This window comes from Salmo salar, chromosome 23 (genome assembly GCF_965601325.2).
Source record: "Salmo salar chromosome 23, fSalSal1, whole genome shotgun sequence".
NCBI classification, from domain to species: domain Eukaryota; kingdom Metazoa; phylum Chordata; class Actinopteri; order Salmoniformes; family Salmonidae; genus Salmo; species Salmo salar.
In genome coordinates, this window is record NC_138313.1 from 48209807 (window position 1) to 48233213 (window position 23407).

Consider the following 23407-nt stretch of genomic DNA (forward strand, 5'->3'; position numbering starts at 1 on the left):
TCTCGCGTCAACGCTCTCTCCTCCTCTCACCTTTTCCCTTCGCTTGTGGACTTCAATGCACAACACATTAGCTGTCTGTGACCAGTTGATAAAAACCTTTCCAAGCCAAACCTTCATATCATGACCGCAGCTAGCTCACCACATTAGCTAAAGTAACGTCACAGTCAACATAGTAATGATGCCTTACAGTGTAGTAATCAGTTTATCAGTTTCACGGGCGGGCCCCGGTGGCAATACATTTGTAAAACCAAAAGCTTACCATGACTTGGAAGAGTTCCCATGTTGGATAGTCACAGACAGTTGGCTAACATCCCTCTGTTCGAGCCGGGTGTTTGAGTAGGCTAAACTAGCTAGCTGCATTTGCTAGATAAGTAAGTGAAAGTGAAAAAAAAAAACGAAATCAAGCTCTCTCTCTCTCTTCCTCCTCCTTCATTTTTGAAGAAATGAATTTGTTCAAATCTGTTCAACGATTGTCTTTCTCTTTGAGTCAACTACTCACCACATTTTATACACTGCAGTGCTAGCTAGCTGTAGCGTATGCTTTCAGTACTAGATTCATTCTCTGATCCTTTGATTGGGTGGACAAGATGTCAGTTCATGCTGCAAGAGCTCTGATAGGTTGGAGGACGTCCTCCGGAAGTTGGCATAACTACTGTGTAAGTCTATGGAAGGGGGTGAGAACCATGCGCCTCCTAGGTTTTGTATTGAGGTCAATGTACCCACAGGAGGACGGAAGCTAGCTGTCCTCCGGCTACACCATGGTGCTACCCTAGAGTGCCGTTGAGGCTACTGTAGACCTTCACTGCAAAATAATGTGTTTTAATCAGTTATTTGGTGACGTGAATATTTTGTATAGATTTATCTAAAAATGATGACTTTTAAATGTTTCAGTATTTTTATTTTAATGAAAAATCACTGAAAAGGATGGTCCTCCCCTTCCTCCTCTGAGGAGCCTCCACTACTAACGACCTAGATTAATAACGCTCCTTGAATGAATTCGAATTCACCCTTCTGTCCAGACGCTTCATCCTTTCTGTTTACCACAAATGTGGTCCTTGTTTCCTGTTTATAATACTTCAGATGGTCTTCAAAAGCTTTCAGGCTAGTAAAATACTATTCCTGTAACAGCTCTACAGTATCGGCGCACCTGGAAAAGACCGGCCTATAACGTCACTTTGACAAATTCGGTATCCTTTCTAGCCATGACCCGCACTCCTCCGTGACCCAGAAACCGATAAGTGGTCGAGGAGCGTGTCAATCACAGAGCCTATACATTCCTTAGTAGGCAAACTCAGTAAGGTCCCCCTCCCTCCTTGATAGCCACCTTTTGGTGAACCCCATTTGAATCAGCTGTTGTATTGTTGGAAGAGAAAACCATCCACACGTTTCAGAAACAACATGGAATTTATTGTTGTATATATAAAATGTATTGCAAAACAAACTTCCATTTGTTTTGATCGCAAACATTTTGGGGGGAATCCACCCTTATAAACGTCATTTGCCTAATGACGCACGAGTGGAAAAGTGCCGTCTCATTTCAAACGAGCGCAATTCCATCCACATTCTCTCCTTTTGACCAGTTTCAAAAGGAGGCGAGAGAGTGAGGACAGAGGACGCAGGAGGTGAGTACCTCTAATTGATAAAATACCCATAGCCCTTTTGCGTACTTCATGTTTACTTATCTACACCAAAGATTGTGGATAAATTAAGATTTTGAGAAAAAAAAATGGTCAGTTCCTGTCTACTTAAAGGGGTGGCTCTCCCATAGACGCCAATTCGATTGCAGCTGGGTCTGGTCTACTTAGTTGATTATCTTCCATTGAAACAAGAAAACACGAGGGAGTGGGATGTCTCGCTTCACGAAACTTTACGGTAACACCAACAGGTTCCAATGCGCCCTCTAGTGACTTGCAGGGAAAGTTTAAAGTCCCTCGGCGAACACAGGTGGTTGACACCTGGGACAAGTATCGGAGAGGTGAGTCGGACGCTTCAAAACGAGTATGTTACGAGTATTATATCTTACGACCATTACATATTCAATTCTGCACTGGCAGGGTCATAATATAAATGTTGTTTTTAGTTGATGTGATAATGAACGCCTTACTGTTTAGCTTTTTAATAATACATAGCTTCACAGTGGATCAGGTTTCCCTAACTACTGTACATTGCTTTCTGTAGTTATTCATTAACCACGGCTTGAGTAGGAACACTTCAGTTTTGGATTAAAGAAACAAACTGAATTATAAATATGTATTTTATTCTTACTTTATTCTTATTCATGAATAAGCACTACAAAGTATTTTATAAACCCATCTACATTCTAAAGGTGGTATTTAGATATAAGTAAAGTTGTTTTATTTACCTTTTAAATGGTTTAGTACAGTTAGCATACATGTATTTTCATAGATCTTAGACAGCAGGTAAGAAGACATGGCAGAGAGATGTTGTTGGTTCATGTTTTTAGGAGTTTATATATTTCATGTTTTTTTTCTCAACTTTAAATCGTTTATATGGTTCATGTTTTTAGTCGTTTATATATTTCCAAGTACTTCATGTGGTATCATCAAATATCTCTCAATGTGTTCAGAATAATGTGTTAATATGGGGTGCATATTATGGTATTATCTTTAAACATGTAGTCATTTTTGAGATGCATATTATATTCTCGTCAGAAGTATCATACCAGTTTGTCTGGTAAATGGTAAACAACACAGAATGTAAGAACTCAGAAGTATTTTGATGGATTCTGTTTTTGATGGAATTTTATCTAATAGGGTAACTTTGAATTATATATTATATGGAATTAAAAAAAAAAAAACTATTTTTTTCCAGTCGGAAGTTTCGGTTAGAAAATGTGAAAATAAATAGTTTAATTTGAATAAGTATAGGCCGAAATCACTGTAGAATCCTTGATGCCTAGGTCTATTGGTACTAATATATATATTCTGATTCCATTCATTCTACCATATCTCTCTACCACATAATAATTGCAGGCAATCGTAATGGTTATGTCAATGCAAAACCACTGCAAATGCTTCATTTGCATGTCCCTTTCCCCTGGCCATGCCACCTGATGGCCACACAGACAGACAGACACACACACGGACAGACACACAGACAGACACACGGACAGACAGACAGACAGACGGACAGACACACGGACAGACAGACACACGGACAGACAGACACACGGACAGACAGACACACGGACACACGGACACACGGACAGACAGACACACGGACACACGGACAGACGGACACACGGAAAGACAGACACACGGACACACGGAAAGACAGACACACGGACACACGGACAGATAGACACACGGACAGACAGACACACGGACAGACAGACACACGGACAGACAGACACACGGACACACGGACAGACAGACACACGGACAGACAGACACACGGACAGACAGACACACGGACACACGGAAAGACAGACACACGGACACACGGAAAGACAGACACACGGACACACGGACAGACAGACACACGGACAGACAGACAGACGGACAGACAGACAGACGGACAGACAGACAGACGGACAGACAGACAGACAGACACAGGGACAGACAGACACAGGGACAGACAGACACAGGGACAGACAGACACACGGACAGACAGACACACGGACAGATGCACAGACACACGGACAGACAGACGCACAGACACACGGACAGACAGACACACGGACAGACGGAAAGACAGACACACGGACAGACAGACACACGGACAGACAGACACACGGACAGACACAGGGACAGACAGACACAGGGACAGACAGACACACGGACAGACGGACACACGGACAGACAGACACACGGACAGACAGACACACGGACAGACAGACACACGGACAGACAGACACACGGACGGACGGACAGACACACGGACGGACGGACAGACACACGGACGGACGGACAGACACACGGACGGACGGACGGACAGACACACGGACGGACGGACAGACACACGGACGGACGGACAGACACACGGACGGACAGACACACGGACGGACACACAGACAGACTCACGGACGGACAGACAGACTCACGGACGGACAGACAGACTCACGGACGGACAGACAGACTCACGGACGGACAGACAGACTCACGGACGGACAGACAGACTCACGGACGGACAGACAGACAGACGGACGGACACACGGACGGACACACACACGCACAGACAGACAGACACACACACGCACAGACACATGCACAGACAGAGGGTATCATCACATGACACCATCCTGGTGAGTATTATCTATGTCCTGGTGCTCAGTGGAGGGCAGACCTGGGTTCAGATACTATTAGAAATCTGTCAAATACTTTCAGCGTTGGCTCTAGCCTGCCTGGAGTGACAGATGGACGGGGTTTGCGGTTTTGGGACTATTCTCTTGTTCCATTAAAGCCCAGGAAAGCTCAAGCAAGCACAGATATAATGGTGTGCAGCCGAATAATCTCTCCTTCTTGCTGAGCTGTGCACTCCTTCACTACTTCCCCCACAAATGTAAAGCTGTAACTTGATAGTGAACCAATTAATTTGTTTCTCTGGAAATGCCATCACAATGTCCCTTGGGCTGTTTACTGTTTGATAACACATGGAACAGATGGGTGCTTCACTTCTGTAGGATGCTGGCTACACAGTGTACACACACACACACACACACATTACATTATACACTAGTGGTACAATGAAGGAGACAAGGACACTTTTGAATGGTAGTGTTCTATGCGTAGTGTTCTAGGCATAGCCTTAGCCTAAGAAATTAAAAGTCACTAATCATGTTTGGGTTACACAATTTACAAATGGGATACTTAAGCAATAAGGCCTGAGGAGGTGTGCTATTATAAACTGGTTACATCATTAGAACAGTCAACAAGTCATTTTGCGAGTGACAAAACATTATGAACACCGTCCTGATATTGAGTTGCACCCCACCTTTTACCCCTCTGAACAGCCTCAATTAGTCAGGGCATGGACTCTACAAGGTGTCGAAAGCGTTCAACAGGGATGCTGGCACGTATTGACGCCAATGCTTCTTACCACAGTTGTGTCAAGTTGGCTGGATGTCCTTTGGGTGGTGGACCATTCTTGATACACACGGGAAACTCTACCATACCCCGCTCAAAGGCACTTCAATATTTTGTTTTCTCCATTCACCCCCTGAATGGCACACATACACAATCCATGTCTCAATTATATAAAGGCTTAAAAATCTTTCTTTAACCTGTTTCCTCCCCTTCATCTACACTGATTTGAAGTGGATTTAACAATAAGGGATCTTAGCTTTCACCTGGTCATTCTATGTCATGGAAAGAGACGGTGTTTGTAATTCTTGTACACTCAGTGTTTATTAGGTACACTACCCCGTTCATGAAAATGGTTTGCTCCTACAGACAATGAGTGACGTGGCTGTGGCTCGCTATATAAAAGCAGGCAGACAGGCATCAAGGCATTCAGTTACTGTTCAATTGAATGTTAGAGTGGTCAAAACGAGTGACCTAAGTGACTTTGAGTGTGGTATGATCGCCGGTTCCAGGATCTCAGAAACGACCGGCCTCCCGGGCTTTACACGCACGACAGTGTCTAGGGTTTTCCGAGAATGGTGCGGCAAACAAAAAACTGTTGATGAGAGGTCGAAGGAAACTGGCAAAAATCGTGCAAATAACTGTGAAGCACAACAGTGGTGTGTAGAACGGCATCTCGGGACGCTATTGCAGCAGAGGTCCGGTGGGCTTCCACTCCTATCACCTAAAAACAAGAAGAAGCTGCTCCAGTGGAGACGCCATCACCAACGCTGGAAAATTGAGGAGTGTAAAAAATATTGCTTTGTCCGACAAATCCCGGTTTCCTGTTACGTCATGCTGATGGGAGAGTCGGGATTTGGCGTAAACAGCATGAGTCCGTGGGCCCCGTCCTGCCTGGTGTTAACGGTACAGGCTGGTAGTGGTGGTGGTGTAATGGTGTGGGGAATGTTTTCCTGGAACACGTTAGGTCCCTTGATAACAGTTGAGCAACGTTTCCATGCCCCTAAGATTTCGGGCTGTTCTGGAGGCAAAGGGGGGTCCGACACGGTACTAGATGGGTGTACCTAATTAACTGACCACTGTGTGTGTATGTGGGTACACTACCCCGTTCACGAAAATGGCCAGTCGAGTTCTTCCACACCGATCTCGACAAACTATTTCTGTATGGACCTCGCTTAGTACATGGGGGCATTGTCTTGCTGAAACAGGAAGTGTCTTCCCCAAACTATTGCCGCAAAGTTGGATGTGCTTCTACAGTATTGACTCCCGGATGTGAATACTTATGTAAATTAGATATTTATGTATTTAATTTACAATAAATGAGCAAAAATTCCTAAAAACAGGTTTTCACATTGTCATTATGTGTGTAGACGGGTGAAGATTTTTTTTTATTTTTTTTAAATCAATTTAGAATTCAGGCTGTAACACCAAGAAAACATGGGATAAGTATATATGCATATATATATATAATCTATCACATTGAATATACAAAATATTAAGAACACCTGCTCTTTTCATGACATAGACTGACCGGGTGAATCCAGGTGACAGCTATGATCCCCTTTTATTGATGTCACTTGTTAAATCCACTTCAATCATTGATCCTAAGACCAGCACTGCTACACTTAGGTGCTTTTATGAATACGGACTCATGACGTGGCTAGCACCTGTTGTAGTAGCTCAAGACAAAAACACTTTTACTATGTGTGGTCTGTACTGTAATGTTTAACAAGGGAGTATCTGCATGGCCTGGTCGGCTACCCTTCAGTTAATGTAAACAGAGCAGCCGCAGGATCCTGACCTGACAGGATTCTTTGTAAACACTTAAAAGAGAAGACATGATACACACACAAAGACAGACAGATAAAGGAAAGCTTGAAGGAGAATCGTGAGGGGTGGTTGTGTAACTGAGCTGTGTTACCATTTTCTGTTTCTTCTTTCTCTAAGCAGCTCATATAAACACTACAATATAATTACTAGAAAGTTAATCTAACAGTTTATATAAACACAACAATATAATTACTAGGAAGTTAATCTAACAGCTCATATAAACACTACAATATAATTACTAGAAAGTTAATCTAACAGCTCATATAAACACTACAATATAATTACTAGAAAGTTCATCTAACAGCTCATATAAACACTACAATATAATTACTAGAAAGTTCATCTAACAGCTCATATAAACACTACAATATAATTACTAGAAAGTTCATCTAACAGCTCATATAAACACAACAATATAATTACTAGAAAGTTAATCTAACAGTTTATATAAACACAACAATATAATTACTAGGAAGTTAATCTAACAGCTTATATAAACACAACAATTGAATTGCTAGAAAGTTCGTATAGCAGCTTTTTGTTGTTGCTGTGTGGGATAATGAATAGATGATTGACTGACATCACATGACTGGTTGAGACTGTTGTTTTAATAGATTAGACACCATTTGAAGCGTAACCTCTCTCTCTCTCTCTCTCTCCTTGTCTCCTTCTCACCTTTCCTCTCTCTGTCTCCATCCATCTCTCACCCTGCCCCCTCCCCTCCAGTGATGTCTAGCTGGTTGAAGGACGGGGAGGTGTTGGTAGGTGAGGGAAGCGGAACTGCATCCCCATGCAGCCTCAGACAGAAGGTCTTCTCAACCCCAGGTGGATGTGGCAGTCCCAGGCCGGGTGGCAGGGGGGTAGGGGGGCGCGGCCATGGGGGGTCACCTAGCTTCAAGGAAGGGGTTTCTGGGATGGTGCAGCCAGAGACCATGGGGAAGGCCAAAGAGCTGTTTGTTCTCTGTGATAAAGAAGGAAAAGGCTTCATCACCAAGAGAGATATGCAGGTTAGTGAGTCCAGTGGATTGAGATTCAGAAAGCTTTAACATATTTATTAAACCTTTTCTCTCTCGTCTTCTCTTCTCTCCTGTCCTCTCTCTCTCTCTCCCTCTTCTCTCTCCCTCTTCTCCCCTCTTCTCTCTCTCCCTCTCTTCTCTCTCTCCCTCTCTTGTCCCCCTCCTCTTCTCTCTTCTTCTCTTCTCCCCTCTTCTCTCTCCCTCCCTCTTCTCTCTCCCTCCCTCTTCTCTCTCCCTCCCTCTTCTCTCTCCCTCCCTCTTCTCCCCTCTTCTCTTCTCCCCTCATCTTCTATCTTCTTCTCTTCTCTCTCCCTCCCTCTTCTCTTCTCCCCCTCCTCTTTCTTCTTTTCTTCTCCGCTATTTTCTTCTCTTCTCCGCTATTTTCTTCTCTTCTCCACTATTTTCTTCTCTTCTCCGCTATTTTCTTCTCTTCTCTCCCTCTTCTCTTCTCCCTTCTTCTCCCCTCCTCTTCTCTCTCCCTCCCTCTTCTCTCTCCCTCCCTCTTCTCCCCTCTCCTCTTCTCTTCTCTCTTCTTCTCTTCTCTCCTCTCAGAGACTGCAGGGTGAGTTACCTCTCTCCCCAGAACAGCTGGAGTCAGTTTTTGAGAGTCTGGACAGAGACAGAAACGGATTCCTAACTCCTGTCGAGTTTAACATGGGCCTTGGTGTGTACCGCTCACTCATTTCATGACATGCTGGACATTTGACCAATAACTTCTATTGACACATTTCCCCCCTGTCTCTTTCTCTGTCTGACTGTGTGATAGCAGGAGAGTTGATGGGGGTGGAGGAGAGCACAGAGAAAAGGCAGACAGAGACAGAGGAAAACGAAGACCTAGGTGAACTCCGATTTATTCAGATACTGACGGAGCTGGGAGCTGACAAACTCTTCAAAGAGTGAGTGACTACACTATATTGTTCCAAGACATGATGAAGCGTTTTGGAGAGTTCGGCCAACGTTTATATTCGCAACCAGTATTTGGATTCTAGCTTCCTGTAACAGAGTTATGTTGCGTGTGTGTGTGTGTGTCTGTGTAACCCTGTAACCTGCTGTATTGTGTGTCTTTATGTCAGTCAGTGTGAGCTGGGTACCTTGTGGTGTGCGCTCCAGAGAGACAGACCAGAGCTGCTCTCTATCCTGGAGGATGTCCTAGTCCACGCCGTGTCTCATCTACAAGACTCACTGAGGGAGAGAGACAGTTTGGAACAGGCTCTACACAGGTCTCTATTCTCTCCCCATATCATTCATTCACATGACTGTCAATTCATACAGCTGGTGAAGTGGAGCAGTAAACATCAACATACTTTCTAACTTACCAACATACTTACTAGTAACATACTTACTAGTAACATACTATTATCATACTAACTATTAGCATACTAACTAGTAACATACTTACTAACATACTATTAGCATACTAATTATTAACATACTTACTAACATACCATTAACATACTTACTATTAACATACTAACTATTGACATACTATTAACATACTAACTATTAACATAATTACTAGTAACATACTTACTAACATACTATTAACATACTTACTAGTAAAATACTTATTAACATACTTACTAACATACTATTAGCATACTAACTATTAACATACTAACTAGTAACATACTTACTACCAACATACTTACCAACATACTTACTAGTAACATACTTACTAGTAACATACTAACATACTTACTAGTAACATACTTAGTAACTAACTAGTAGTAACTAACTACTAGCATGCTAACGATTATCATGCTAACTATTATCATGCTAACTATTATCATGCTAACTATTAGCATGCTAACTATTAACGTACTATTAGCATAAGATTAACATACTTACTAGTAACAATATAACTAACATACTTACTAATATACTATTAGCATACTATTAACATACTAACTCAGCATACTAACTAGTAGCATACTAACTAGTAACATACTATTAACATACTAACTATTAACATACTAACTATTAACATACTAACTAGTAACATACTAACTAGTAACATACTAACTAGTAACATACTAACTAGTAACATACTTACTAGTAACATACTTACTAGTATACTATTAACATACTATTAGCATAGTAACTAGTAACATACTTACTAGTAACATACTTACTAGTACACTATTAACACACTAACAATTAACACACTAACTATTAGTACACTATTAACACACTAACTATTAGTACACTATTAACACACTAACAATTAACACACTAACAATTAACACACTAACAATTAACACACTATTAACACACTAACTATTAGTACACAATTAACACACTAACAATTAACACACTAACAATTAACACACTAACTATTAGTACACTATTAGTACACTAACTATTAACACACTAACTATTAACACACTAACTATTAACACACTAACACACTAACTATTAACACATGAACTATTAACATACTAACTAGTAACATACTTACTAACATACTATTAGCATACTTACTAGTAACATACTATTAACACACTTAATATTAACATACTAACTTTTCACATACTTACTGGTAACATACTTACTAACATACTCTAATGTACTGTTGTGTTTCAGACGGGAGAGTGACCATGACAGGGTGGTTCGGTCCATATACGAGGAGATGGAGAGTCAGAACAGAGAGGAGAGAGAGAAACGACTCGCTCAGGTAGCTATCTGGTCTGAAAATAAAGTATGAAAATGTATGCACTGTCTACTTACTGTAAGTCACTCCGTAAATGTAAGTAGTCTGCTGGGCTGTAGACGGGGTGGTTGTTTAGCAACAAAACCGACACGTGCGCAACTATGGTGGAAAAACAGACGGGGTTGGCTTAGACTGTTGACAACATGTAAACTATAACATATGTATATTCTACAATTATATATCATACAATAGGTTACTATAGGTTGAAAACATAATAATGCATAATGAGCACTTGTTGTCTCTCAAATACTTCTTTATAGTTGCTGTTTAGCTAGCTAGCGAATTGTAGCCATATTAGCCAACTTGGTCTCAGAGCATTTCGTATTATTCTGTACGTAAATCCGAGACACTCCCTTTAGTTTGATGTGTATGTTATGTTTCGTGTGGTATTTATTCCTTGGTGGGTGTCCATCAGCCAATTCGTACAATATGTTACGAATTTGCAAAACGTATGACATGTTACGAATACACATTTTTGGTGGCTAGGTGGCTGTTATCTAGGTGGCTAATGGTAGCTAGCTGGCTAATGTTAGGCTAGGGATTAGGGTTAAGGTTAGGAGTTATGTTAAAGGGTTAGGGGAAGGGTTGGCTAAAATAGTTAAGTTTAGGGTTATCTAACCTGCTAAGTAGTTGCAAAGTAGCTTAAAAGTAGTAAGTAGTTGCTAATTTGCTAAAGTTGTCTGCGATGAGATTCGAACACGCAACCTTTGGGTTGCTAGACGTTCACGAGTGGCACAGCGGTCTAACACACTGCATGTCAGTGCTAGAGTTGTCACTACAGACCCTGGTTCGATTCCAGGCTGTATCCCAACCGGTCATGAATGGGAGTCCCACAATTGGCCCAGAGCCGTCCGGGTTTGGTCGGGGTAGGCCGTCATTGTAAATAAGAATTTGTTCTTAACTGACTTGCCTAGTTAAATAAACTAAAAATATGCACAGCTGTCCACCCCGACCAGCCACCCTCCTATCGTTTTTGCCTTAAGTACCCTTCTGTCTTATGTAAACATACCAAACGTAACTAATCATACTAATGAGTGTCAAGCATTTACGTTTACTATGTTACGTTTGGGCTGAGACCAGGCTGTATTAGCATGGCTATGACATCAGTCAAAAACACCTCAAAACAAGACAAGCTATCAATAAATAGCAAGACACAACGAGCTGAAGCGAGACACCTATGATTCCCAACAAGGCGGTTTCTTGTCATTATTTTTAGCTATCTGACCGTTCAGAATCATAACAACTCACACCTTCCGGCCGTATCGATGTGCGCCCTTCGTTTTGGTGAGATGTCAGCCAAACCGTCTGTTACAAGTCGCATTAAACCTGTTATTACCTCAAGCTCTTTCTGCAAGACCAACAATCCATACTGTCCTCTTTTCCATAACCAGTCCTGTGCCCATATTTGCTTCTTTCTTGCTTTTGTCTCAGCTTTTTCTGAGCATCACTGACGTAGTGCTTTTTCTTTTTTTCAGGTACCGGAGCGCAAAAAAAAAAAAATATATATATATATATATATAAATAAAAAGCCATAATTTTTCTGCGAAAGTTGGTATCAAAATGTAACCTATTGTAGAATATACATATCCCACAATGCATCATCCAAATGTAATGATTGCCTATACCTACGCATAGTGGCTCAAATCATTTGTTCTATTTTTTTATTTTTTATCCTAAAACAGTTTATAAAAAAATGATAGTCCATCATCACTGTTAATCATGAATGACAGTTCTTCACGTTTTACGAGTGAAACTTCCATGCTGCATCAGCATGCTAACCGTTTGATCCCAATCAGTTTCATGGGAATATGCATTTCAATCTTATTGAAAGATTGTAGGCTAAGTAGTTTAACTACTGTTTAATCACAGGGATTTATTAAGAAGCTACACTTCTTCTTGTTGTTTTGTTTCAGTCAAAGCATACTAAGCCTAGTGCTTCGAGCTGTTGAGTTCAGGCCACATGAACATTGTGCTGAATAGTATTTTTTTTTTTCCTAAGTAGCCTTATTCTGTGGTGTTATTGGTCCAACAGTAGAGTCTAACGTTATACTATGCAACCATATTCAGTTTAAGTAGAATGCTAATGAATCGTTAAGCGATCGTACGAGACATATTGACTCAACTTTCGTCTAAACTTTTTATTAAACAAGCAATATTCTGAGAATTGGCAGAGTGCTGCTCCTCTGTGAACCGGCTGCACTACCCCCCCTTGATAACAATAGACAGGACCACAGCGTCTTCTTCGGTTGCCATGATGATTTTCTTGCTACACATGCGCAAACCTGCTCAGCAAATATAGCCCAATTCTGGCCCCATTTCTCCAATCGTACTGCCACCGAGATGCCGCGAGGTGTAGGTACTTTACCACTACTAGTTCACTACGATTTGGCTTAGCTGGGTACAGCCCGTAGACACAGAAAAAAATATAGTGATGTATTTCAGCCCTAACTAATGGCTAATGATGATGATAATGATGACTGTACTTCATGTTAAAGGACAGTATCAGACAGTGGGACAGAAGACAGAAGATTGCTGAGGAGCTGAAGACGAGAGAGCAGGAACTGGAGATCACCCTGGCCAAGCAGAGAGAGGTAGAGACATCATAGACTTAGATGACTCTTTGTGTCTGTCCCATTATGACGTCTGTGAGAGCACTGAGCATCGAGGTCATCTCCATTTTGAAGTAGTCCATTTTCTTCTTCTACATCTGAGTTGGTTAACAAACTGAAAGGGTGCTTACTCTCACCTGGAGTACAAAGGGAGATTTTAACCCGGGGCTAAGCGAGTGTTCACACTTTATAAAGTGGACTAGCAGCAGTCTTAGCCCAGGTCTAGCTGGCCCCCGCTCCGGAGCAAGGTTAGCTCCCGACTTTTCAGCGTTAGCACCAGAAACACGGTGCCAGAATAGCCAGTGTATAACAGGGTCAACAACAATGCCTAGAATGCTCACTGTCCAATCACAAAAGCTGCACTGTCACTTCATTGACATATGCTGTTGATGTCTGTAATGACTTATTTTGAAAAGTCAATTCATACTATTTCATCCTTCCATCTGAGGACAAATAACCAAAATAATTTAATCCCTGCAAAAACATTGGTCGCTATGCCTAACAATAACGGTTGCCATGCAGGCTGGCTAACTTCTTCTCCTGAATGTGTATTTTACCAGTAACCCGACGGTCTCATGAGTATTCTGAAGTACCTCCTGTGGATGGGCCAAATACCCCCAGGGGACCTAGTACACCTTGGTTTGGAACCACTGCTTTAAGTGATCTGCTCTCTTCTGTTACTGTCTCTTAGTCTTCTAATTTTCTCTCTCTCTCTCTCTCTCTCTCTCTCTCTCTCTGTCCTGCTTGTAAAAGTATACAATTGTTTTAATAGTAATTTCACTGCTTTTTCACCTCTCCTGCAAATTCTTTGAAAAAACATGTTTTACTTTTTCCACTGCCTGTATTTCACTATCACCTGTTCTTCTGTTGCTGTCTCTGTTTTGTCTGGTATCTCTCTCCATCATATCCTGTTCTTCGGTTGCTGTCTCTGTCTTGTCTGGTATCTCTTTCCATCATATCCTGTTCTTCGGTTGCTGTCTCTGTCTTGTCTGGTATCTCTCTCCATCATATCCTGTTCTTCTGTTGCTGTCTCTGTCTTGTCTGGTATCTCTCTCCATCATATCCTGTTCTTCTGTTGCTGTCTCTGTCTTGTCTGGTATCTCTCTCCATCATATCCTGTTCTTCTGTTGCTGTCTCTGTGTCTTATCTAGTGTGTTTCTAGTATTGCAATCGAAAAAGGGTCAAGAGAATACTGGGTTAGCTTAACTTGTTTTGGGCCTGTGTCTGGGTCACTTAAATCTTCCTCTTTCTTACCAGTTAACCCCTGACTTTTGCTGTTCAAAATACTCCACTGGCCTGCTGTTCTTGTCTGTCCACCTAAATGATGTATATAAACCCTGGATTGCTGATGCTCTGTATTGGTCAGTGAGAGGCTTTGAAGCCAGAGGTCGGCCATATTGGGCCTTTCCAGAAGGACCAGTCCTCGATAGGAATGAATGGAGTTTCGAGGCCAAAATGAACTGTATTTAAGTATTTTAGTGGGGACAGTAACATTACAACTCCAATGAAAAATTACACTTTAAGGGTTTTTTGTCATTGTTTAGCTCACATAATATAATTTGTACGTATGCAATAGAATAGAATAGAATAGAATAAATGTGGCAAAAACAAATGTAGACATTAATACATGCATTTCTGCTAAGTGTGTTTAAAAAAAAAAAGTTTTTTAATTACGCTATTGGTTAGAGCTTGTAAGTAAGCATTTCACTGTAAGGTCTACACCTGTTGTATTCGGCGCACGTGACACATAAACTTTGATTTAAGTATGTGTGTGTGACCAATACAATTTGATTTGATCTAGTGTGTGTATATAATTAAATCATTGGCCCTTCTCCTTGGCTAAATCTGCAACGTAGCAAGGTAGAGGTTACTGTTGACTGACACGACCAGGGCAACTCAACTGTAAAGCGAAATTCAAGTCTGCGTTAACAGAGCGACACAACTCCAAACGTGACAGATGAGACGCTACATAGCCCCCAGGCTATATGAATATAAAAAGACATGAGCCAGAAAATGACCTGTAGAATGGAGTATGTTATAAGACCTCTGTGATTTAGTTTTATGTCGTCAGTTCTACCAGCTAATGTGAGATTTTTAGATTCCATAACATTTGAAAACCCATAACTTAATGCCTATGTATTTTTCGCCTTTCCCGAGTCCGCACTGGGACAAGACTGTAACTACCAATTGGATACCACAAAATTGGGGGTAAAAACCCACGAAAATAAATAATTTTGCCAAATTAATAACGCCCCCTTTTTAAAATAATACATAACATATATGGAAATGACAGACATAGTCCAAGCATGTTTACCTTTAGAATATAACCGATTTATAAGACCTCTATGATTAATTTTGTCAGTCTGTTCTACCGCTTCAACATCGGCCATTTTAAACGGGGTTAAATATCTAGTCATAGTAAAGTTCAGCTATTTCCCACAGGCCCTAGTTTTGTCTCACCTGGACTACTGTTCAGTGGTGTGGTCAGGTGCTACAAAGAGGGACTTAGGAAAATTGCAGTTGGCTCAGAACAGGGCAGCATGGCTGGCCCTTGGATGTACACAGAGGGCTAATATTAATAATATGCATGTCAATCTCTCCTGGCTCAACGTGGAGGAGAGATTGACTTCATCACTACTTGTATTTATGAGAGGTATTGACATGTTTAATGCACCAAGCTGTCTGTCTGAACTACTGGCACACAGCTCGGACACCCATGCATACCCCGCAAGACATGCCACCAGAGGTCTCTTCACAGTCCCCCAAGTCCAGAACAGACTATAGGAGGCGCACAGTACCTCATTGAGCCATGACTACATGGAACTCTATTCCACATCAGGTAACTGATGCAAACAGCAGAATCAGATTAAAAAAACGGATAAAAATACACCTTATGGAACAGCGGGGATTGTGAAGCAACACAGGCACACGCGCACACACACACACACGATAGCATAAGCACTATACACACACAAGAATGTTGTACTGTAGATATGTGGTAGTGGTGGAGTAGGGGCCTGAGGGCACACTGTGAATGTATTGTAATGTTTTTAAAAATTGTATAACAGTCTCAATTTTGCTGGACCCTAGGAAAAGTAGCCGCTGCCTTGGGAGGAACTAATGGGGATCCATAATAAACAAAATAGAAATGTCACTGTCAGAAAAGATTTGCTTCAGAAAAACGTTCTCTCATCAAATCAAATGTATTTATATAGCCCTTCTTACATCAGCTGATGTCACAAAGTGCTGTACAGAAACCCAGCCTAAAACCACAAACAGCAAGCAATGCAGGTGTAGAAGCACGGTGGCTAGGAAAAAACTCCCTAGAAACTCCCGAGAAAACCCAGAACCTCGGTCTCAGCTAGCTAGCCGGCCAGTAGCTACCGAAGTAGCTAGCCAGCTAAGTTAGCTACAGAAACTAAACCCATAAAATACTTTTCTAATATCATATTAACTAAATAATCAAATATAATATTAAAATTAATCTTACAAATAGCAGTGTTGGGCGATCTGTTGAGCCATAGGCAGTCAATAAATAATATAATAATAGTCGTAGGAAAGGTTTTCATCTTTAGCTCACAATCTGTGGATAATATACGATTAGAAAGATTAGAATTATTTGTAAAATATCACAGCACAATTGAAAAATATTTGTCACATGGAAACCAAACAAGGGCGGTCTATGGTGATAGGTGGGATGGGCTGAGGGTTGGGATTAAAGAGTTTGTTTGGTAATGTATTGTTGTTATATATACAGTTGAAGTCGGAAGTTGACATACACCTTAGCCAAATACATTTAAACTCAGTTTTTCACAAATCCTGACATTTTAATCAGAGTAAAAATACCCTGTTTTAGGTCAGTTAGGATCAGCACTTTATTTTAAGAATGTGAAATGTCAGAATAATAGTAGAGAGAATGATTTATTTCAGCTTTTATTTCTTTCATCACACTCCCAGCGGGTCAGTAGTTTACATACACTCAATTAGTATTTGGTAGCATTTCCTTTAAATTGTTTAACTTGGGTCAAACGTTTCGGGTAGCCTTCCAAAAGCTTCCCACAATAAGTTGGGTGAATTTTGGCCCATTCCTCCTGACAGAGCTGGTGTAACTGAGTCAGGTTTGTAGGCCTCCTTGCTCACACATGCTTTTTCAGTTCTGCCCACACATTTTCTATATGATTGAGGTCAGGGCTTTGTGATGGCCACTCCAATACCTTGACTTTGTTGTCCTTAAGCCATTTTGCCACAACTTTGGAAGTATGCTTGGGGTCATTGTCCATTTGGAAGACCCATTTGCGACCAAGCTTTAACTTCCTGACTGATGTCTTGAGATGTTGCTTCAATATATTGACATCATTTTCCTCTCTCATGATGCCATCTATTTTGTGACGTGTACCAGTCCCTCCTGCAGCAAAGCACACCCACAACATGATGCTTCCATCCCCGTGCTTCACGGTTGGGATGGTGTTCTTTGGCTTGCAAGCCTCCCCCTTTTTCCTCCAAACATAACGATGGTCATTATGGCCAAACAGTTCTATTTTTGTTTCATCAGACCAGAGGACATTTCTCCAAAAAGTACGATCTTTGTCCCCATGTGCAGTTGCGAACCGTAGTCTGGCTTTTTTATTGGGGTTTTGGAGCAGCGGCTTCTTCCTTGCTGAGCGGCCTTTCAGGTTATGTTGATATAGGACTCGTTTTACTGTGGATATAGATACTTTTGTACCTGTTTCCTCCAGCATCTTCACAAGATCCTTTGCTGTTGTTCTGGGATTGATTTGCACTTTTCGCACCAAAGTACGTTCATCTCTAGGAGACAGAATGCGTTTCCTTCCTGAGCTGTATGATGGCTGTGTGGTCCCATGGTGTTTATACTTGCATACTATTGTTTGTACAGATGAACGTGGTACCTTCAGGCGTTTAGAAATTGCTCCCAAAGATGAACCAGACTTGTGGAGGTCTACAATTTTTTTTTCTGAGGTCTTGGCTGATTTGATTTTCCCATGATGTCAAGCGAAGAAGCACTGAGTTTGAAGGTAGGCCTTGAAATACATCCACAGGTACACCTCCAATAGGCTAATTGACATCATTTGAGTCAATCAGAAGCTTCTAAAGCCATAAGATCATTTTCTGGAATTTTCCAAGCTGTTTAAAGGCACAGTCAACTTAGTGTATGTAAACTTCTGATCCACTGGAATTGGGATACAGTGAAATAATCTGTCTGTCAACAATTGTTGTAAAAATGACTTGTGTCATCCCCCCCAGCTGGAGGCTCGTATCCAGGCACTGGGCTGTGAGCAGACAGACATCAGGGCCCAGAATCAGAAGCTCCACAGCCTGAACATACAGCTCCAGGAGCAGCTAGAGACCAGCAGAGAAGAGCTACAGAAAGCCCTGAAACAATTAAAGTTCCTACAGTCTAACACTGCCCAGGAGGAGAGGAGCAGAGAGAGGTAGGGGGGAGGGGAGAGGGAGCAGGGAGGGAGAGGTGGAGCAGGGAGAGAGGGATCAGAGAGGGAAGGGGGAGAGAGGGAGCAGAGAGAGGTAGGGAGGGAGCAGGGCGGGAGGGAGAAGAGAGAGAGGGAACAGGGAGGGAGGGAGCAGAGATGGGAGGGGGAGAGCAGAGAGGGGAGAAGTAGAGAGGGGGGAAGAGGGATAACAGAGGGATTAGATAGGGAGGGAGAGGGGATGGCTAACTCCTACATGCTTTGCCATATTCTCTGAAAAATGTTATATTTGTGTTGTTGACACAGTACTCTTGAAAATATATTTTTTGTATGTGTATGTGATCGTTGTGGGAATTGAACCCACAACCTTTGCATTGAGATTGTCATAGGACACCTGTGTGTCTCTCTAGGACTGTGCTCAAGGTCTCCAAGAACATGCAGAAAGAAAAAGACAGTCTGCAGAGGCAGTTGGAGTTACTGAGGTCTGTCTGCCTGCCTATCGTCTGTCTGTCTGCCTCCGCCTGTGTCTGTCTGTCTGTCTGCCCGTCTGCCTGCCTGTGGTCTGCCTGCCTGTCTGCCTGCCTGTCACCAGTTTGTTTATTGGAGAGCAAATCACATTCGTTGTTGTTTATGAAGTGCTTACTATACGCGTTACTATATGTTTGAAGTAATTTATTTCTGATTTGTTTATCCTCTCAGGGATATGAACAAACGTCTGAGAGATGAGAAAGACACACATCAGTCCCAGAAGAGGGTCAGTGTTAGTCACCGACGCGCTCTCCTCGTCTCCCCTCTTCTCCACCAGTCTGTTCCTCCATCACCACTCCCCCACACCCACTGTCACTATACGGGGCTCCACCCCCTGGACACGCCCTTACTACCCCTACTGAACCATGCTAGTTCTCCCTGGACACGCCCCTACTACCACTACTGAACCATGCTAGTTCTCCCTGGACACGCCCCTACTACCACTACTGAACCATGCTAGTTCTCCCTGGACACGCCCCTACTACCACTACTGAACCATGCTAGTTCCCCCTGGACACGCCCCTACTACCCCTACTGAACCATGCTAGTTCCCCCTGGACACGCCCCTACTAACCCTACTGAACCATGCTAGTTCCCCCTGGACACGCCCCTACAACCCCTACTGAACCATGCTAGTTCCCCCTGGACACGCCCCTACTACCCCTACTGAACCATGCTAGTTCCCCCTGGACACGCCCCTACTACCCCTACTACCCCATGCTAGTTCCCCCTGGACACGCCCCTACTACCCCTACTGAACCATGCTAGTTCTCCCTGGACACGCCCCTACTACCCCTACTACCCCTACTACCCCTAATACCCCTACTACCCCTACTGAACCATGCTAGTTCTCCCTGGACACGCCCCTACTACCCCTACTACCCCTACTGAACCATGCTAGTTCTCCCTAGACACGCACCTACTACCCATACTTCCCCTACCTATGGTTTATAGAAGGCATCTCTAGTACTGGGTAATATTTGTAACTGATGATATTTCAGAGTCATTGTTTTTTTGGGGTATGTTTTGAGAGAGTCTGTGAGCAAAACAATGCCTGGAGATCTTCCCTGGTCAGATCATGTTACATTGTAAGGGAATAACTTCTGGGCCTAATCATACCGTAATGAATGTTAATGTTGTGTGGTGAAGGAACAGAAACAATAGCGCTGGTACTTTAAGTCTGCTGTTTCAACGCAAAGGGAATCGCTGTTTCAACGCAAAGGGAATCGCTGTTTCTGAAGTAAATGGCATTCTATTGAAAAAAAAAAAAGAAATTTGAGTTTCAGTGTTTTTGAACAATGTTATTTTGAAGGTGAGAAATATTCATCCCATAATACTGTATCATTAATGGTCTGTAGATTCCAAGGTAGCACTTTCATCCCATAATACTGTATCATTAATGGTCTGTAGATTCCAAGGTAGCACTTTCATCCCATAATACTGTATCATTAATGGTCTGTAGATTCCAAGGTAGCACTTTCATCCCATAATACTGTATCATTAATGGTCTGTAGATTCCAAGGTAGCACTTTCATCCCATAATACTGTATCATTAATGGTCTGTAGATTCCAAGGTAGCACTTTCATCTTTCTCGATCAAATGTTTTTGTTGTTTATAATTTTAATAAAAGGAACAAAGTATTGAAAACGCAGGAAGTTTTTTTAGCAATCCAGCGTGTACAGTACAAAGTACAATATTGTAGAATAAACAACTACACTGGGGAGAGGGGACATTTTCCTAGTGCAACAAAGAAATGATCCTAAACCTCATTGTAATCTAGCAGTATGATTTCATTTGAAACATACGATATACCAGACGATTATTTAACTAGAGTTTAGTAAGCTGAGTTTGACGGTAATTGTTGCACTTTACACAATGCTTTTAAGCAAATCATTTTTTTTTTACTTGAGAACTCCATAAAATGAAGTATCTGTGTATTTACCGTTATCTATTTTGTAAACATGTTCATGTTGATATTTCACGTCTTATTGACCACATAAATGTTGTTAATCACCGTTTTGGTGCCGAATAAACGTCCTATACTAAACAACACCTTTTATCCATTTTGGTTTTTCATTCTGGTTTCTCTGCCGTCATGTAGCCTCCTAATGTCAGGAAGCCTCTGCGGAAGAAAGGCTCAGTGATAGGGAACTACATACTGCAAGACAAGCCAATCGAAAGGTTGGTTTGATCCATGATTCAGCCACTAAACCGTATGCTATGCAGGCTGCAGAGTTTGTCTATTTTAATAATGTTTTAAAATGGAAGTAACAGTTATAGTAACTAAAGTTAGAGAAGTTATAGTAACTAAATATATAAGTATAATTGACCTAAGGAAGTAACTAATGTTCTGTCCCGTTGATTTACTAAGACAGCTGAGCTCATTCAGCCAATCAGAGCTGGAGCTGGCTTCAGGTGGGATACCATCTAACTCATCCAAGAGAAGCCAGGCATTCAGAGAACACAGCTGTGACGATATTGGACGGACTGAAGCGATACAGGTACTGTGGACTCTTCAAGTGGAATCACCTTTCAGTGGAGAGAGAGAGAGAGAGAGAGATATATGCAAATATAAGTCAGAGGACATTTGCATTCTGTAAAACCATGATGGAAGGTCTGGGACATACTTACATTTTGACTGGGAATTTAGACAGACCAACTGAATAATGTCCCATACCCCCATCTGCTCCTTCCTCTACAGGCCAGACTGACCAGCACCAACCCTCAGAGGGTATTCAAAGTGGTGTTTTTGGGGAACTCTGGAGTGGGCAAAAGCTCCTTCATCCACCACTACTGCAATGGACACTTCCCCAACACACTGGGTACTACTGTGGGTAAGAGAGTTAGACCCAATAACACACTGGGTACTACTGTGGGTAAGAGAGTTAGACCTAATAACACACTGGATACTACTGTGGGTAAGTGAGTTAGACCCAATAACACACTGGGTACTACTGTGGGTAAGAGAGTTGGACCCAATAACACACTGGGTACTACTGTGGGTAAGATAGTTAGACCCAATAACACACTGGATACTACTGTGGGTAAGAGAGTTAGACCTAATAACACACTGGATACTACTGTGGGTAAGTGAGTTAGACCCAATAACACACTGGGTACTACTGTGGGTAAGAGAGTTAGACCCAATAACACACTGGGTACTACTGTGGGTAAGAGAGTTAGACCCAATAACACACTGGATACTATTGTGGGTAAGAGAGTTAGACCCAATAACACACTGGGTACTACTGTGGGTAAGAGAGTTAGACCCAATAACACACTGGGTACTAGTGTGGGTAAGAGAGTTAGACCCAATAACACACTGGGTACTACTGTGGGTAAGAGAGTTAGACCCAATAACACACTGGATACTACTGTGGGTAAGAGAGTTGGACCCAATAACACACTGGGTACTACTGTGGGTAAGATAGTTAGACCCAATAACACACTGGATACTACTGTGGGTAAGAGAGTTAGACCTAATAACACACTGGATACTGCTGTGGGTAAGTGAGTTAGACCCAATAACACACTGGGTACTACTGTGGGTAAGAGAGTTAGACCCAATAACACACTGGGTACTACTGTGGGTAAGAGAGTTAGACCCAATAACACACTGGGTACTACTGTGGGTAAGAGAGTTAGACCCAATAACATACTGGGTACTACTGTGGGTAAGAGAGTTAGACCCAATAACACACTGGATACTACTGTGGGTAAGAGAGTGGCCATGTCCAAAATCTGTCTTGCTTACTACATACTATTTATAACATATTCTTTAGTAATTATGTATGCAGTAAGCAACACATATCAACATACTAGACTCACCAATACTGAGAATGTGTTGTTCCCGCCATTCCTTCATTTTGGTACAGCACGTCCCCCTCAGCCGATTATCAGCTGTTGTCAAAGACGATTCACTTCCTCAGTATCATGCAGCGAACTGTACTAGATGAAAAGCTGGAATGATTACGACATCCGGGAATTTAAAGCCTATAACTTTTTAGAGGTAATGGACTACGTGGGGAAAAGGGAGGGAGTGGACTACATGGGGAATCAGGGAGGTAGTGGACTACATGGGGAATAGGGGAGGTAATGGACTACGTGGGGAAAAGGGGAGGGAGTGGACTACGTGGGGAAAAGGGGAGGGAGTGGACTACATGGGGAAAAGGGGAGGGAGTGGACTACATGGGGAATAGGGGAGGGAGTGGACTACATGGGGAATAG

At 42.1% G+C, this 23407-nt stretch overlaps 1 protein-coding gene across 3 annotated transcripts in view; it reads left to right on the plus strand.

Annotated features, from left to right (window-relative positions):
• Window positions 1-1509: 1509 nt before the first annotated feature.
• cracr2b (calcium release activated channel regulator 2B) overlaps window positions 1510-23407 on the plus strand; it is a 37022-nt gene continuing 15124 nt past the window's right edge. The window contains exons 1-14 of one of the 3 annotated variants that reach the window (XM_045706011.2): window positions 1513-1622; window positions 1886-1998; window positions 7599-7879; window positions 8441-8552; window positions 8658-8784; window positions 8962-9108; window positions 10472-10562; window positions 13094-13189; window positions 18470-18657; window positions 19062-19133; window positions 19351-19405; window positions 21282-21361; window positions 21552-21681; window positions 21882-22014. In XM_045706011.2, coding sequence (XP_045561967.2) covers window position 1998; window positions 7599-7879; window positions 8441-8552; window positions 8658-8784; window positions 8962-9108; window positions 10472-10562; window positions 13094-13189; window positions 18470-18657; window positions 19062-19133; window positions 19351-19405; window positions 21282-21361; window positions 21552-21681; window positions 21882-22014 — 1513 coding nt within the window. In that variant the 5' untranslated portion in view covers window positions 1513-1622; window positions 1886-1997. Of the gene's footprint in view, window positions 1623-1885; window positions 1999-7598; window positions 7880-8440; window positions 8553-8654; window positions 8785-8961; window positions 9109-10471; window positions 10563-13093; window positions 13190-18469; window positions 18658-19061; window positions 19134-19350; window positions 19406-21281; window positions 21362-21551; window positions 21682-21881; window positions 22015-23407 lie in introns of all 3 variants that reach the window. The other 2 variants (XM_045706013.2, XM_082968200.1) reach the window with 2 other exon arrangements.